Source organism: Sturnira hondurensis, unplaced genomic scaffold (assembly GCF_014824575.4).
Source record: "Sturnira hondurensis isolate 20B ecotype Veracruz unplaced genomic scaffold, ASM1482457v3 Scaffold0009906, whole genome shotgun sequence".
In the NCBI taxonomy this organism is placed as follows: Eukaryota; Metazoa; Chordata; class Mammalia; order Chiroptera; family Phyllostomidae; genus Sturnira; species Sturnira hondurensis.
The window spans coordinates 1,725,960-1,741,844 of NW_028082537.1; the positions used below are offsets into that span (position 1 = coordinate 1,725,960).

At 37.7% G+C, this 15,885-nt stretch overlaps 1 protein-coding gene across 1 annotated transcript in view; it reads right to left on the minus strand.

The window, feature by feature from the left end:
- Nucleotides 1-15,885, minus strand: part of DNAJC1 (DnaJ heat shock protein family (Hsp40) member C1) — a 248,631-nt gene that overhangs the window by 160,438 nt on the left and 72,308 nt on the right. The window contains exons 2-3 of the mRNA XM_037058107.1: nt 1,733-1,834; nt 1,201-1,247 (exon numbers count right to left, since the gene is read on the minus strand). Coding sequence (XP_036914002.1) covers nt 1,201-1,247; nt 1,733-1,834 — 149 coding nt within the window. The remainder of the gene's footprint in view (nt 1-1,200; nt 1,248-1,732; nt 1,835-15,885) is intronic.

Genomic DNA, 15,885 nt, shown 5'->3' on the forward strand with positions numbered 1-15,885 from the left:
TTGAAGAAAGGTTCAAAATGTTACATAGAATAATTTTGGAGGGTTGTCTTTAGGAATATTAGCTGGCCTTAGCCTAAAATCTCAAATATACTTTTTTCTTTAAAGGTATTATTTTACTGTGGAGGAATATTCAAACTGTGGATTGTGGCCCATTAGTGGCTCATGAAATTGATTTAGTTGATCACAACTAGCATTGTTTTAAAAAGAAAAATGACTTAGTCTAGACCAGCCTAGAAGAGAAAATATCAGTCTGTTTCACTCAAAAGTGTTTTTGTAAAGTTTGTTTCATGTGACTGTCTGTCTGTCTGTCCAGAGGCATGATGTAAAATGTATTTCTTACTCTAAGTCTGACTGAAAAAACTTTGAAGCCCATCACGATACTGTCTATATTCCACACAGTCTGAAGTAGAAAAAGGGGGCCTCGCTGCAGTCTCCTCTTAAGTCACTGGCACTACAAACTGCTGTGTAAATATATTACTAATCTTCTGAGAGGGCACGGAGAAGTCTCCAAGTGAGAGGCTGCCTCCACTAACTAACCCTAAAAGCAGAATCACAGAGAAGAGGAAGGGAAGGGAAGAGGAAGGGAAGGGAAGAGGAAGGGAAGAGGAAGGGAAGAGGAAGAGGAAGAGGAAGAGGAAGGGAAGGGAAGGGAAGGGGGCAAAGCAAACAGGAGAAAGAGGAAAATACTTTTTATTCCTAGCTTTTACACGCTCATAGAAGTCTGTTCTCTCACTCAAACACTGGGTTTATTATTTTGTGAGGAAACATCAAGAGATGATAATAATTTGAATATCATCAACAGCCTAATTACAAAACATTTAAGGAACATGAAAGAAAAAGGACCACTAGGCACAGATAGGAGCTATTACTGATAAAAAATGAACTGACATGTTTGAAATCAAGTAGTATTTGTATTTCCCAAGGCCTAGACACTAGTTAAAAATCTTATTTAATGAAGTCATGACTTGCTAACATTCTGACTCATGATCCTAAAGTCTGTAAGTATTGAATCAACCTAGTGAACTTTCAATATAAATTAACTCTGCTCTAAACATACATTTTAAAAACACTGCATTTCTTGGAAGGAACAAAAATACAATACTGACTTATAATAAACTGTTTAATATGATAATTTCTCCCTATATAAACTGAGACATCAACTTATAACATCTTAATTCAAAAGTAGAAATAAACACTCACCTCTGCCTTCGTTCATCATCCTTCAAAACTTCATAAATGGCCACCAACTAAAATAGAAGCATTACTTTAAAATAAAAATACTCTGAACTATAAGAAATCACTTAGGAAGGTGAATATGCTATAATGTACATGCAAAAAAACTTAATTGTTCTAAATAAAATGCACCAATAAAGCCTTAATTATAAGTAATATTTTCTGTTTTTAGTACCACCTTACAAGGTTAACAATGCTTACACCAAAATAAATCTTTGTGAAAAATGAAAAAATAATAATTATCTTAAAATGTGCTTTTAAAAAGCAAAAATGATAATTTAGACAAAAATTATGACAATTATGACTCTCCAAGAATTTAGAGATTCTAATATAAAAATGGTGGTAAAAACATATTTTGTAAAAAACTGAATAACATATATACATTATATTTCTATACTACATCCTCATTTTCAAACGGAATTATTTTACATATAAGTTATTATTTCTACCATAAACCTTTATAAATGTGTCACAAAACATAACAGCATATTTTACTTACTTGTCTAAACTGAGTTTCTGCATTTTCATCTTTATTCTTGTCTGGATGCAAAGTTAATGAAAGCTTACGATATGCTTTTCTAATGTCTGCAGATGAAGCATCCTGGAGGTGGTGGGGGGGAGGTGAAAAACACAAAGCAAACTTTGTCAGAAGAAGAAATTCCCAGAACCTTGTTAAGATCTGAGATGAAGGCCAACCAAGCGCAGGACCCCAGGCAATGTAATTTGAGCAATCAGTCTAACAACCAGGCTATGCAACTGGCCTGCCCCACATGACTGAACAATTACTCAGTCTAATTTGGCTCTTCTCTTAACTTTTCATTACCACATAGTCATTTAAAGAAGACAGTATTTGGCAAAACTTTTCGAACACTTGCCTTCCTAAAATTAACCAATAAATCTTTTTCAGTAATTAAGAGATCAAAAAGAAACAAATTAAAAATTAATACGTCGGTGTGCCTTCAAATGTCTTTATTTGAGAATCTTAAGACCAGTATCTGAATTCCAGGTTTACCATATGTGGTTTCTTCACTGTTAATTACATTAAATTTACCACCACACAACCACCTATGGAATGTCAATTTCACATGTCATAAGTATGTCTACATGAAGGTAGTTAAATATGAACCTAGCCAAAATAATTAAAAGTAGTTCTGTATATTGTACTTAACACTTTTTTTTCAGTACTTTAAAGATTGGCTTTAAAGGTGTCCAGTTTCCAAAGCCTGGTTTGCAAAAATAAATTTGCCCACTATGTATGTATTGCCATTGTAGTTTAAATATATTTAAAAGGTAATTGATAGTTCACTAAGTGGATTAAGTGGTTCAGTAGTTGGATTAAGTGGATATCAAAGTTAGATCTCATGTAATCCTGTGTGCACAGGTAGATGCAGAGGAAATCATTTTACATGGCCATAACAAAAAACAACAACAACAAATAATAAAGTACAATAGTAAAGAACGCACAGTTAAGTTGGCTTTAAAACTCTCTCCACTAAGTTTAAAATTTATTCCAATAACTAACATGTCCATAGTGGGACAAATGATAAAAAAGTTGCTTATTAAATTTTATATCATTTTATAGCTGAATATTTGTCCAATTAATTTCTAAAACTACTAAAAAGTTAAAATGACCAAAACACCAAAACAAATAAAAATCTGTATACTTGGGACTAAATAAGTGCTAAAGAAATAAAGTTGATAAGAGGTAAAATAAGACTATATACAATTAGTCTGTTAAGCTTTACTGTATAAACCATTATTTTCATTACTATTCTGGAACTTATTGCTACTGGCTATCAATCAACTTAACAGTTTTAATTTAGGTGTGAATATTTTTGTGACTTGTGGAGAGGTGAGGAGCTATAAAATTAACAGAGTAAGATTTGTGGGTAATATGGTTATAATTTTCATTCTAATTTCTTTAATGAAATTGATGTATTTCCTATACCTAAATAATAGATAGTAGGTAGTAGAAAATTGTAATTTTCTGAAAATCTGTGATGAAAATTTTGTTGAGTAAAGAGGTCATGTCAAATGAATAATCATTTGAGACTTCAATTTTAGATTTTATTAAAAATTGTGACTGTATCATAGAGAAATTCCAAAAGTAGATTTCTTATAAAGTAGGAGCTTATGTATTTTCTTGAATTACAAAATCAGTATGTGCTCATTATGGAGCATCTATGACTTCCTTAAAAATAAAAACGACTAATAGTCTCGTAAGGTATTTCCCTTATTTCAGTCTTGCTATGATGACCCTATTCCTCCAATTTTTTTCCACAGTATGTGCCCTATGTAACCAGATGGCTCTCCTATTTCCAAGTCTGCAGTAACTCCCAAGTGCCTTCATCATGTCTTTTCCAATCTTTTTAGCTTTATCTCCCACTATCTTGGCCCATCCTTTTAGTTGCCCAGATCATTACATGCTAGGAGGCTGTTCCCCTAACGTGTAATGATCTGTTTCGCACCCAGTTGTAGATAGTTTTGTCCTCACTAAAGAACGAGCCTCTCAGCTACAGACCAGTCTTGCCTGACTATTTTCCTGCTCAGTAAGGTTATTTCATCAGTAAGCTCCACCCTACATGGATAGAACTGAAAACTTCAGAGATTTCCCTACAAAGACACGCTCTAGACAAGTTGCAACTCAAACTGCATTATGTATGTATTAAATTTTAGTTAATTACTTAATGAATCTTAACTTATTTTATTCTTTTAACAAAGCTATGCATAAGTATAGTTGTTATCAGGCCCATTTCACTGGTGAGGTAAGTGAGGCAGAAAAGAGGTTAAGTAATTTGCTAAAGTTCATACTGCCGATAAATACATAAATATAGAATCCAAACCCAGAAAATACTGCATCATATTCAGAGTTCTCTATGTTGGCTTTTCAGACTCAATTAGTAGATTTGGGATAGTCATTTCACAAGGGGGTACAGCTTTGGAAAGGCAATGAGAAAAATGGCTACATTCTTACTGATCTGATAAACTATGGAAAACATCTACACAAGTACAGTGTGAATATGGTCAATGGCATTTTAAAAAGTAAAGACCCTGATACCTATCAGTTGCACCAAGACAAAGAAATAAGGCCCAAATGAAAGAACACAGCAGAACCTCAGAAAGAGAAGTAAGTGATGAGGAGACTGCCAACCTATGTGATGAAGAATTTAAAGCCCTGGTAATCAAAATGCTCAGAGAACTGATTGAGCCTGGTCCAAAATGATAGAACAAATGAAACATACCCAAAATAAAGTAAAATATTCAGGGAACCAACAGTGCCAAAAAAAGAAACCAGGATTCAAAACAACAGTTTGGAACAAAAGGAAGAAATAAACATCCAATTGGATCAGAACAAAGAAACAAGAATCCAACAAACTGAAGCGAGGCTAAGGATTCTCTGGGACAAACTGAAAAGCTCTAATAATCAGAATTACAGGAGACTTCCGGCCAAGATGGAGGCATAGGTGGAAACACTGTGCCTCCTTGAAAAACAAAGTTTAAAGACAACAACGTTTTAGCAACAAAAACACAGCCAAAATGCAAAAAATTGAACTGTATGGAAGTCCGACAACAATGAACCATTTAGCCAGACCAGTAACAGGAGCGGAGCCAGCGGCTGGTGGAGGGGGGGTTGGGCAGGAAATAGTGGCCAGACCAACCCAGGCGCGCAGGCAGCAGTTGGCAGATCCCAGGTGTGAGGTGGCAAGGGGCAGACCCAGTGGGGGCGCAAGGCAGCTGGCTGACCACAGTCACACATTCACACTCAAGAAAAACCAGGCAAAGGAGTGAGCAGCGACATACACCGTGCAAATCTGGACCCCAGGGACAGGAATTAAAGCCTAAAAGCACCAACTGGAAAAACTTTCGGGGTTGAGGTGCTGGGGGAAGCTCCCAGGCTCACAGAGAGTTTGTTGGAGAGATCCACAGGATCCTGGAAGGTGCACAAGCCCACACACCTAGGAGCCAGCACCAGGGGGCCAGGTTTGCTTGTGGGAAGCAGCAGAGGGGACCAAAATCCAAGAGAGAGTGGAACAAACGCCACTGCCCCTCTCTGACCCTGCCCCCACATACAGCGTCACAACCCAGCAAACTGGGTCACCCCACCCTAGTGAACACCTAAGGCTCCGCCCCTCATATGTAATAGACATGAACAGACCAAAACATTATGGCTCAAGCAGAACAGCTCAAAGCCCCAGAGCCAATACTTCTAAGTGACCAAGAGATAGCCAGCTTATCAGATGCACAGTTCAAACCACTGGTGATCAGGATGCTCACAGAACTGGTTGATTTTAGTCACCAATTAAAGGAACAAATGAAGGCTAAACTAATTGAAATGAAGGGAAATGCACAGAAAACCAATAGTGATGGAAAGGAAACTGGGACTCAAATCAATGGAGTGGAAGAAAATAATGACCAAACAGAAAAAAATGAAAAAACAAGAATTCAACAAAAAAAATGAAGAGAGGATTAGGAACCTCCAGGACATCTTTAAACGTTCCAACATCAGAATTATAGGGGTGCCAGAAGGGGAAGAGCAAGAGCAACAAGTGGAAAACTTATTTGATCAAATAATAAGGAAAAACTCCCCCAACCTGGCAAAGGAAATAGATTTCCAGGAGTCCAGGAAGCCCAGAGAGTTCCAAAGAAAGTGGACCCAAAGAGGAACACACCAAAGCACATCATTATTAAGTTACCCAAGATTAAAGACAAAGAGAAAATCCTAAAAGCAGCAAGAGATAAGGAGACAGTTACCTACCAAGGAGTTCCCATCAGACTGCCTGCGGATTTCTCAAAAGAGACCTTGCAGGCAAGAAGGGGCTGGGAAGAAATATTCCAAGTCATGAAAGGCAAGGACCTACATCCAAGATTGCTCTATCCAGCAAAGCTTTCATTTAGAATGGAAGATAAAGTGCTTCTCTGATAAGGTCAAATTCAAGGAGTTCATCATCACTAAGCCCTTATTATATGAAGTGTTAAAGGGACTCATCTAAGACAAAGAAGATAAAAAATATGAACAATAAAATGACAACAACCTCACAACTATCAACAAATGAATCTAAAAGAAAAGAAAAACAATGAAAACAAAAACTAAGCAAACAACCAGAACAGGAACATCTCACAGAGGGAGTTCAGTGGGAAGGGGGAAGGGAGGAACATGGAGGGGGGAGAAGGTACTGAGAAGAAGAAGCATAATTAGTAGGCCTAAAATAGATGGGGAGAGATAAAAATGGTATAGGAAACAAAGGACTCAAACAACTTATATCTACAGCCCATGGACATGAACTAAGGTAGGGGGAATGCTGGAGGGTTGGGAGGCAGGGTGTAGGGGGATAATAGGAGAAAAACTGAGAAAACTGTAATAATATAACCAATAAAAATACTTTTTAAAAGTATATAAATAAAAGACCCTGATATGTGTTAGGTTTTCCAACACATTTCACATCTTATTTCTACTAGAAACCTAAATGTTTCTAATGGAAATGAATGAAACCTGAACATACATCTCCTATACTCAGTAGATTAGATCTTTTATATCTCCGGCTTGCAGAGACATAATTTTGAAATGGTTATGAGTGGACTAGCCATCTTTAATAATGTTGATATCAGGAGATCCACCGAGTTTAATTGCCAGAATTGTTTTCCTTCTAAACTGAATAAGGTTCTTTGACAAGAAGACATGAATTGTGTTAATACTTGAATAACTTCTGTAAAGGAGACATATGGTCATTCATTCTTAAAAAAAAAAAACTATGAAAGCAATATGTTTGTCAAAATTGTAACAGTGCAATGGGACAGCAAAAATGGAAGCGTAGGGAACTCCAAGGACCTTGTCCTGAAAAGAAACAATACATAATCTGGTAAAAACTGTCCAAATTAACTTTATCTGAACTCTGCAAACAAGTCAAAGTATTACAGCCATCAGGCAGGCACTCAATCACGAAAAAGGCAGCTCATTATCAGGCAGGGTCTTGAAGATGACGATCTGAATTCTTGGTTTGGGTTCCTAGAGCTGGTGGATCAAAGCAGACTTTGTTCTTAAAAAACAAAACTGTGTTTTTGTTTGGTCTGTCATTGGCTCCCTGACAAATTGCGTAAGGGATTACCCTTACTTTATCAAACACAGAACTTTTCCAGGGCAAAGAAGCAACTAACCAGGACAGCTGTCAAAAACATTTAAAGGTAAATTTGTAAACTGGTGCTAAACAGGCAAGAGATAGCTATTGGAGCACACAACAAACACATCAAAAAGCCTGAAAGGAAATCAGGGAGTAAGATGCTTTGGAAATATGGGCTTTGAAAAGCTCCACATATTCCTTCGAAACCATTAGCTCACGTGCATACCCAAGGTGGAGTACATACTCAGAAAGATTATTTAGAGCCTTCTGAGAAGACCCTAAATTCTCACTACTGGCTGTTCCTTAGGCTGTGCTCAAGCAGGAAATGAGAACCCTGAAAGGGGGATTCCTGAAGGGAATCTTTTCACGAGAGAATCTGAAAGCAGTGAGAAGAAACTCATAATGTACAAGTGATTCTCAATAATACTATCAGCTAATTTCTCATCAAAACCAAGAAAACTAGAAGGTACTAGAATGACATATATAAAGTGCTAAAATATTCATTAACCAAGAATTGTATATCCAACAAAACTGTCTCTCAAAAATATAAGAAATCAAGATATTTCAATTAAAAATTGAGAGTACACGGCTAGTACACTTGTTCTACAAGAAATACTCCAGGGAATCCCTTCAGGATGAAAGGAAAAAATACCAAAAAGTGACTCAAATCTATATGAAAAGTAAAGGACACTGGTAAAGATCACTAAATAAATACTAGAGCAATAATTATAAATCTGTATCATAAGTAAAATAATACCAAATCTATGTCAACAGGCATAAATGTATAAAGATGTAATCTGCAACATTAATTACATAAGGAAGGGAAACAGCTATGTAGAAAATGCAATTTTTATGACTGAAACTAAACTGGTATTAATTTAAATTAGATTGCTGTAATTTAAGATGTCAATTGTAATCCCCATGGCAAACACTTTTTAAAAATCTATTTTAGTAAGAGAAACACACACACAAAAATGATACTCTTGAAAATGAGATCTGAGACAAAAGAAATAAGTAAAGAAGGAATTGAGAAACACAAAAGATATAAAACATATGGTAAAGAGCAAAGTGCCAAAAGTAAGTATCTCCATATCCAAGATTATTTTAAATGTAATTGGATTAAACTTTCCAATCAAAAGCCAGAGAGTACAGAATGGATTAGGTACAAACACAATTCAACAACATGGTTTCTACAAAAGATCCATTTTAGAACAAAAAAACGTTGAAAGTAAGTGGATGGAAAAAAATATTAAATGCAAGCACTAACCGAAAGAGAGTGGAATGGCTATAATAACAAAACAAAAAGCTTAATGGACTTCAGATAATTGTTAAGAGACAAAGACACTGTATAATGACAAAAAGGTCAATCCATCAAGATATGACCTTAAAGGGGTAGGTATGACCCCTTTATTTAGGGGTAAGTATGACCTTAGAGTATAGTTTAATACAGATAGCATGATTCCTCCAGCTTTGTTGTTCTTTCTCAAGATCGCTGTCACTATTTGGGATCTTTTTGTTTCCACATAAATTTTTTGAATATTAGTTGTAGTCTTGTAAAATATGTTATGGGTATCTTGATAGGAATTGCATTAAATCTATATATTACTTTGGTCAGTATGGACATTTTAATGATGCAGTAAGAAGATTAACATAAAAATATTAGTTGTATTTCTGTATACTAGTGATTACAAAATCTGAAAATAAAATTAAGAAAACAAGTCCTTTACAATAGTATCAAAAAGAATAAAATGCTTAAGAATAAGTTTAACAAAAGAAGTGTAATATTTGTACACTGTAAACTATAAAACATTGCTGAAATGAAAGAAAATCTAAATAAGTGGAGGGATATCCACATTCATGGATTGAAAGACTTAATATTAGGGTGGCAAAACTTCCCAGGTTCATCTACAGATTTATGCAAATCCTACCAAAATCCTACCTAGCATTTTGCAGAAATCTAAATAATCATTCTAACATTCACTTTGAAATGCCAGAGACCCAGAATAGCTGTAACACATTGAAAACAAAGTTGGAGGATTAATACATCCTGACTTCAAAACGTACAATAAAGCTATAATAATTGAACAGTGTGGTCATGGCATATGGTTAAACATATAACTCAATAGAAGAGTTCAAAGTCCAAAAATAAACCTATTCATCTACAGTCAACAAGGGTGCCAAGATCATTCAAAAGAGGAATTATAGTCTTTTTAACAAATGATGTTAAGACAACTGGATATCCAAATACAAAAAATGAATTTGAACCCTTAGCTAATCCAATATTCAAAAATTAACTCAAAATGAATCAAAATCCTAAATGTAAGGACCAAAACTTTTGGAGGAAGTTTTGCCTTTTAGAGGAAAACATAGAGGTAAATTTACAGGCCGTTGGATTTTATAATGGATCCTTCACTATGACATCAAAAGAATATGTAAAAAAAGAAAACAGACATTGTACTTTATCAAAACTTAAAACTTTGTAGCCATTGTGCAAATAGTAATTCCTTTAAAAAATAAATGTAGAATTACCACATGATGTAGTAATTACACTCCATGGTATTTATTAAAGAGAATGAAATCAGGTGTTCAAACAAAAACTTGTACACAAATTGTTCAAAGCAGTATTATTCACAACACCCCCAAACTGAAAACAACCCAAATATCTACCAACAAATAAATGGACAAACAAAATGTGATATAGGTATGTTATCCATACAATGAATATTATCAGACATGAAAAGAAATGAGCACTGATACCTGCTACTATGCCTGAATAAACCATGATCCGATACAGCTCAACACAGAGATGCTTAACATGCATGGGTTTAAACATAAATAAGCCACTTATTAGCCATGTGCTTTTTTGGACAAATTAACTGGTCTAAGTCTCAATTTCTCATCTGTAAAATGGGGATGATAGTGCTATAACACCTAAAAGATTGCTGGGGTGTTTAAATTATGAATGATGTACTTATCATATAGTTGGTGCTGAGTGAATAAAACTATTATTATAAAATGCAGGCTTTAGAAAGTCACAATTTCTCCTCCATTTTAACACTTGGCAAATCTGACTTGTTAATTTAGATTCATGCATTAGCTCATGAGGACTAGAGAACTGAGGAGAGTAAAATAGATTGAGGTTTTCTTAAATTTATTGATTTGGTAATATTTATTGAGTATCTACTACATGCAAGCATTGAGGATATAAAGGTAAACAAATACAATCTCTATCCTCAAAGAGTTCTGCAAAGTAAGAGCACTGAAAACTTTGCCTTAAGTAACCCAAAAGAAATTTCTCATTTTACTTTATGTCAGGGAATGGCAAACTTTTTCTGTAAAGGTCAGACAGTGAATATTCAATAGTTTAGGCTTTGCAGGCCAAAGTCTCTGTTGTAACTATTCAACTCTGTCATTGTAGTGAGAAAGCAGCCACAGGCAATATATAAACAAATGGGTGTGACAGTTTCCCAATAACATTTTATTTCGAAAAATAGGTAGTAGCTCATTTTAAGCCATGGTCTGTAGTTTGTTGACCCCTGATTTATATCAATGGACTGCCAATCTAAAATTCATTCTATTTACAGTGGGTTGGTAAATATCAGTAAATGTGTGACTCACCATTTTTTGGGTAAGGTTTTCCAAATGGTAAATACATGACTAATTAACCAAAGCAAAAATCAGAAGACCTTATGATTTTGACCAAAGAAAACTCTTAATTAAACTTCCTATTGCCTTGAAAAAACTCAAGGATATTAAATCCAAGAGAACATATCATTGGCTATCAGATTCAGTAAGGAAGGAAAACTATAGCTATATAAATTATATATTTAGGTATATACTAGGTTTATAGTTGAAGGACTTCAAAGTCTATCTAACTAACATCTGTGAATCTTAAGTAGAGTTACTACCCAAGATCAACTGCCTCAAAGTGAGTACTTCTATGTAATCTTTCTAACGTGGCCCTTGAGTCATTTTCATATCTGACATTACTAATTAAAAGCTCAAGATAAACTCTTAAGACTATGTTCCTTTTATCCTGGCCTTTTTACTTAAATGTATCAGTCAACAGAGTCCACGCTCCTCTGCCCCTCCCAAAAAGCTAACAAAAAATAAACAACAAACCATGTGCCTGTGTGTAAGTGCATTTAGCAGTAGAAAAACTAAATAACACAGATATTTAAAGGAAGTTGTCTCTGTTCAGTGGACCAGGAGGATAAGGCAGGACACTTATATTCATCATGCCTTGAGGACTATGGGATTTTATACCAGGTAATATAAAATTCAACATAAATTGAAAAAGGACAATGTTTTCAAAAATACTTATTTTCCATGGTAAAAATAAATAGAATAAAGTAGTTTAATTCATGATAAATTTTAAGGCTCAGCTTCTATGGCTAATTTGCTGAAAATGAAGCAAGGAAAGCTGAGGTCTTCCACACAGATCATTGCTAAAGTCAACTGCCTCTGGAGAAATCTTTTCAGATTTATGTAAGATTATAACTTTCATTTATTTTCTTAGCACTAAACTACACACGTGTGTGCGTGCGCGCACACACACACACACCAATGATAGGTTAGCATACATCAAAATTCTGGTTACTGATGCTCATATAAAATATTTATCTTATTATCCTTTGAGAGTCAAGGTCAGTAAGAGTGATTTGGTGACAAATCAGATCATTTCCAGTTCAGTAAAAGAGGAATGGCACTGGCTGGTGTGGCTCAGCTGGTTGGAGTGTAATCCTGTAAACTGAAAGGTCACAAGTTCATTTCCCAGTCAGGGCACATGCGTAGGTTGCAGGTTCAGTCCCTGGTTGGGGCACAAAGAAGAAACAATTGATCAATATTTCTTTCTCACACAAATGCTTCTCTCCTCTTTCTCCCTTCCTTCCTCTCTCTCTCTCTAAAATCAGTAAGCAAGTTCTTGGGTGAGGATTAAAAAAAGAGAGAGAGAGAGAGAGAAATGTATTCTGCTCTCTTACTTTCAACTTGTATCTAAATAAATCTAGCTTAATAACATGTTAATTCAAGTTGGACACACCTCTGCCCTCCCCTTAAGATTAAAAAGGTAAACATTCTCCAAAATGTAGATAAACAGAGTTTGCAGTCTCTAGAGACAGCTGCTTTTGGTATCTAATTACTGGGGTACGGAAGTTGGCAGGAACCTCAGATCAACCATTCACAAAACACAATCATTATTTCTGGTAATCAGATTAGTTATCTTAGACTATATTTTGCAACTAATTTATCTTGAAATGAGGTCTCTTTAACAAGTCAGTGGCGGGGTGGGGGGAGTGAGAGGAACAGTTCAATATCAAAGACATTTGAGAAACAGAACAACCAGATGTAACATATCAGCTTTGTTTGGTCCCTGATTCAAACAAAACCAAGATAAAAAGGCATTTTGAGACAACTGGGAGTATCTGAATAAGAACTAGTAGGTGCTATTAAGAAATTATTATTAATTTTATTGGGTGGGGTCATTGTATCAGGGTTAATCAGAAAATGTCTTTAAGAGATATATAATGTTGTATGTCTGATATTCATGTTGAAATATTCAGGAAAAAAGGATAATGTGGCAAAATATTGACATCTTAAATATGGGGGATCATTAAACTATTCTACTGTGTGTGTTTTTATATATTAATAATAAAAAGAAAAAAAATACAGTGGTACAAAGGTGAATAATAAGTCACACAACATATAATCTAAATACATTTTGACTGGTTATTTGCTAAGTGTGTTTAGTTAGTGTTCTTGAAACATGAGAGATATGTCATCAGAAACAACCTAATACTAGCTTAGAATTTTAAAAAAAGGACAGAGAATTCCAAGATGGCTGCAGAGTAGGTGGAAGCTGTACCCACCTGCTCCAGGACCCAAACTGGATTTCCAGCTAAATTACAAAGCAATCAACCTGAACAACCAAAGGAAGCCTAGCCGAACTAAAATATCATAACCAAGGATTACAAAAGAAGCCACAGAGACTTGGAAGAAGGATGGAATTTCAGAAAGGGACAGCCTCTGCACTCAGGTGTGCAGCTCAAAGGAATACTGCAGCTGCAAAACTAGTTCCCCCTAGAAGTGAGAGGTCTAAGCCCCATACAGGGATCCCCAACCCACAGCAAGAGATGTAGGAAGAGGAGCCCATGTAGCATCCAGCAGTGAAATCAGCGGGGATTTAGTCCTCCTGGGAGACTCAGACTGCACTCTCCCTCCCCTGCCAAGGAAGCACAAGCCCGTTGTTAGAGGGCAGGCCTGAGGAGTTCATGGTCCAGACTCCAAGTGCCTTACCCAGGTCCTGCAAAGGGGTCTGCTGGCTACACCCAGCAGGGACTTGAAGGGGGCCTCCTCTTTGTTTCTGGGAATCTTCCTGTGAAGACCCAGACAGTGACTAAACTGTGTGGCTTGGAAAGAAAGCCTGTCTCTCTTACCTCAAGTGCAAAGCCAGTGCCCCTTCCCCAACCTGTTCAGTCACTCAGCCTCCCCCATTGTGGAGAGCAGGACCAATAAAATGGCACTGGTCTGATCAATATAGCATAAAACATATAAAGCACAGTGGAACCACTCATGTCAACCAAAATGGCTGTCAGTCAGCCACGACACTTTGGTTCAAGAGGGAAACTACCTAAGTCAGAATAGACACATCTGGCCAAGGAGACACACCTAAGATATCTGCACAAGTAATCAAAATAGCCAAGTCTACAGAGCAGGACCACTCACAGATAGGTTTCTGGGGAAATTCCCCCCTTGCCAGGAGGGGTGTCAAGCAGACCAGCCATATGCCACCCATAGGCTCCTGGACAAATTTCCCACTTGGCATTCAGGGTGCCAAGACATTTATCAAAAAAGACTCGGAAGGGTAGAGTACACCACTTCCAAGGCATAACTGAGGCAGGCTACAGACCACTGCTGAGACAGCCAAGCTCCACATAACCAGAGAGCCGCTCCATGCCACACTGATCACCCTTGGCATTGACCACCAGGGGCTCTGCCCAGCTGGACTGGAAATTTTATCTGTCCTGCTGCCCACTTGGCTCTGGAGATCATTCCCTGCAAGATGCCGAAGACTCCCTTGCCCACTGTGCTGTCTCCTGGGCCTGCGTCCCTCCTGGAACTCAGGTTCATTATCCCCCATTGATTGCTGTGTGTGTATAATTCTCTTAGATTATTAGAATGTGAGTAGGATATTAATGTAGTTGATGATCTACTTTGAGTGAACCTGCATTCAATAAAAGCTGAGTGAATAGCACAGTTACTGTGTGTGACTCTTATCTATTCCTTGGTGCCAGGCTGCTCAGCAGACAGCTAATTGAGCAGTTGCCTGGCTGACTTATTGGAAAGGACTATATCATGAACTTATGCTCAGGACTTATCCATTCTGCTGAATTCCATGGTTCAGAGGAGCCACACAAGTTGGGACTTTTGGCCCATTTTGCTGGGTTTCACAGTGCAGGGGAGCTGTGCAAAGCAGGGACTTTCTTTTCTACTCTGTCCTACGAGACCAGCCACATGGAGAGATTGGAGTTCCATGCAGAACTGAGACCTTCAGCCCCACCCCGCTTGGTTCAGCAGTTCGAGACAGACTTGGGGAGCCATGCAGAGCTGTGATTTTCAAACTGTGTCTCCTGCAGAGGCTCTTGTCCGGGAACTGGATGAATGAGTTCTGTGCTATGTAGAGATACACTGTGTGAGGAGGCAAATCCAATCTCCCCTGCAAGTTCAGTCTCAGCTTCCCCAGGAAGCTGTGCCCACCCTCTTCTGAAAAACTTTTGGGTACCACCCAATATGGGAGACTGTTTGGATCAGCTCTGCCAAGTCCTGAAACCCCTGCTGGGCACAGTTCCATGGGGGAAAACGAGAGGCTCAGTGGCGGACATTCAAAACAGACCCTTAGAGGCTACTGTTTGGGACCAGGACAATTGCTTAGCCCCTCCTGTAGGCTGGGCTGGTGTAATCCTCAAAGGGAAAGTTTTTTGATCTATTCCCCTGAGCAGCTGAGCTGGGCAGTTGGGCTTTCTACTGCAGAAGTAATGGCTGGCTGCACCCTGGGTGAACCTGCAGCAAGTCCCCCTAGGGGGAATTAGAGCTGCAGACTCCAGCAGAGACTGAGGGGTTTGCCTCTGAAGTGGGGGCCACTTTCCTCTCACTGAGTGCTTAACTGTGTGGTGCTCAAGTAGCGGACCCACTAGCCCTGTCTTCTGACCCTGGCTGCCCTGCACTATTGAGCTCTCAACCTGTGGAAGGGGCTGTGGACCCAGGCTAGCCTGGGCTCATCCATTCTTTGGAATTCTCTGAGGGAGACCAGGCAACCTAAGGGGGAGGCAAAATAGCTGACAGGTAGAAGTGAACCTCAGGGAGCCTCACTACTTTTGCAGATCTGACTCCAGCCCTAGAAGCCAACACTTTTACACAGATTGGCACCTCCCATGCACACTCAGGTCAAGTGGAAGCAGACACAGTGAACAGTGAGGTAGGTACAGACATGCAGCCCAAAGCCAATTACATACAACATCTGACCTTGACCTGTACTTGA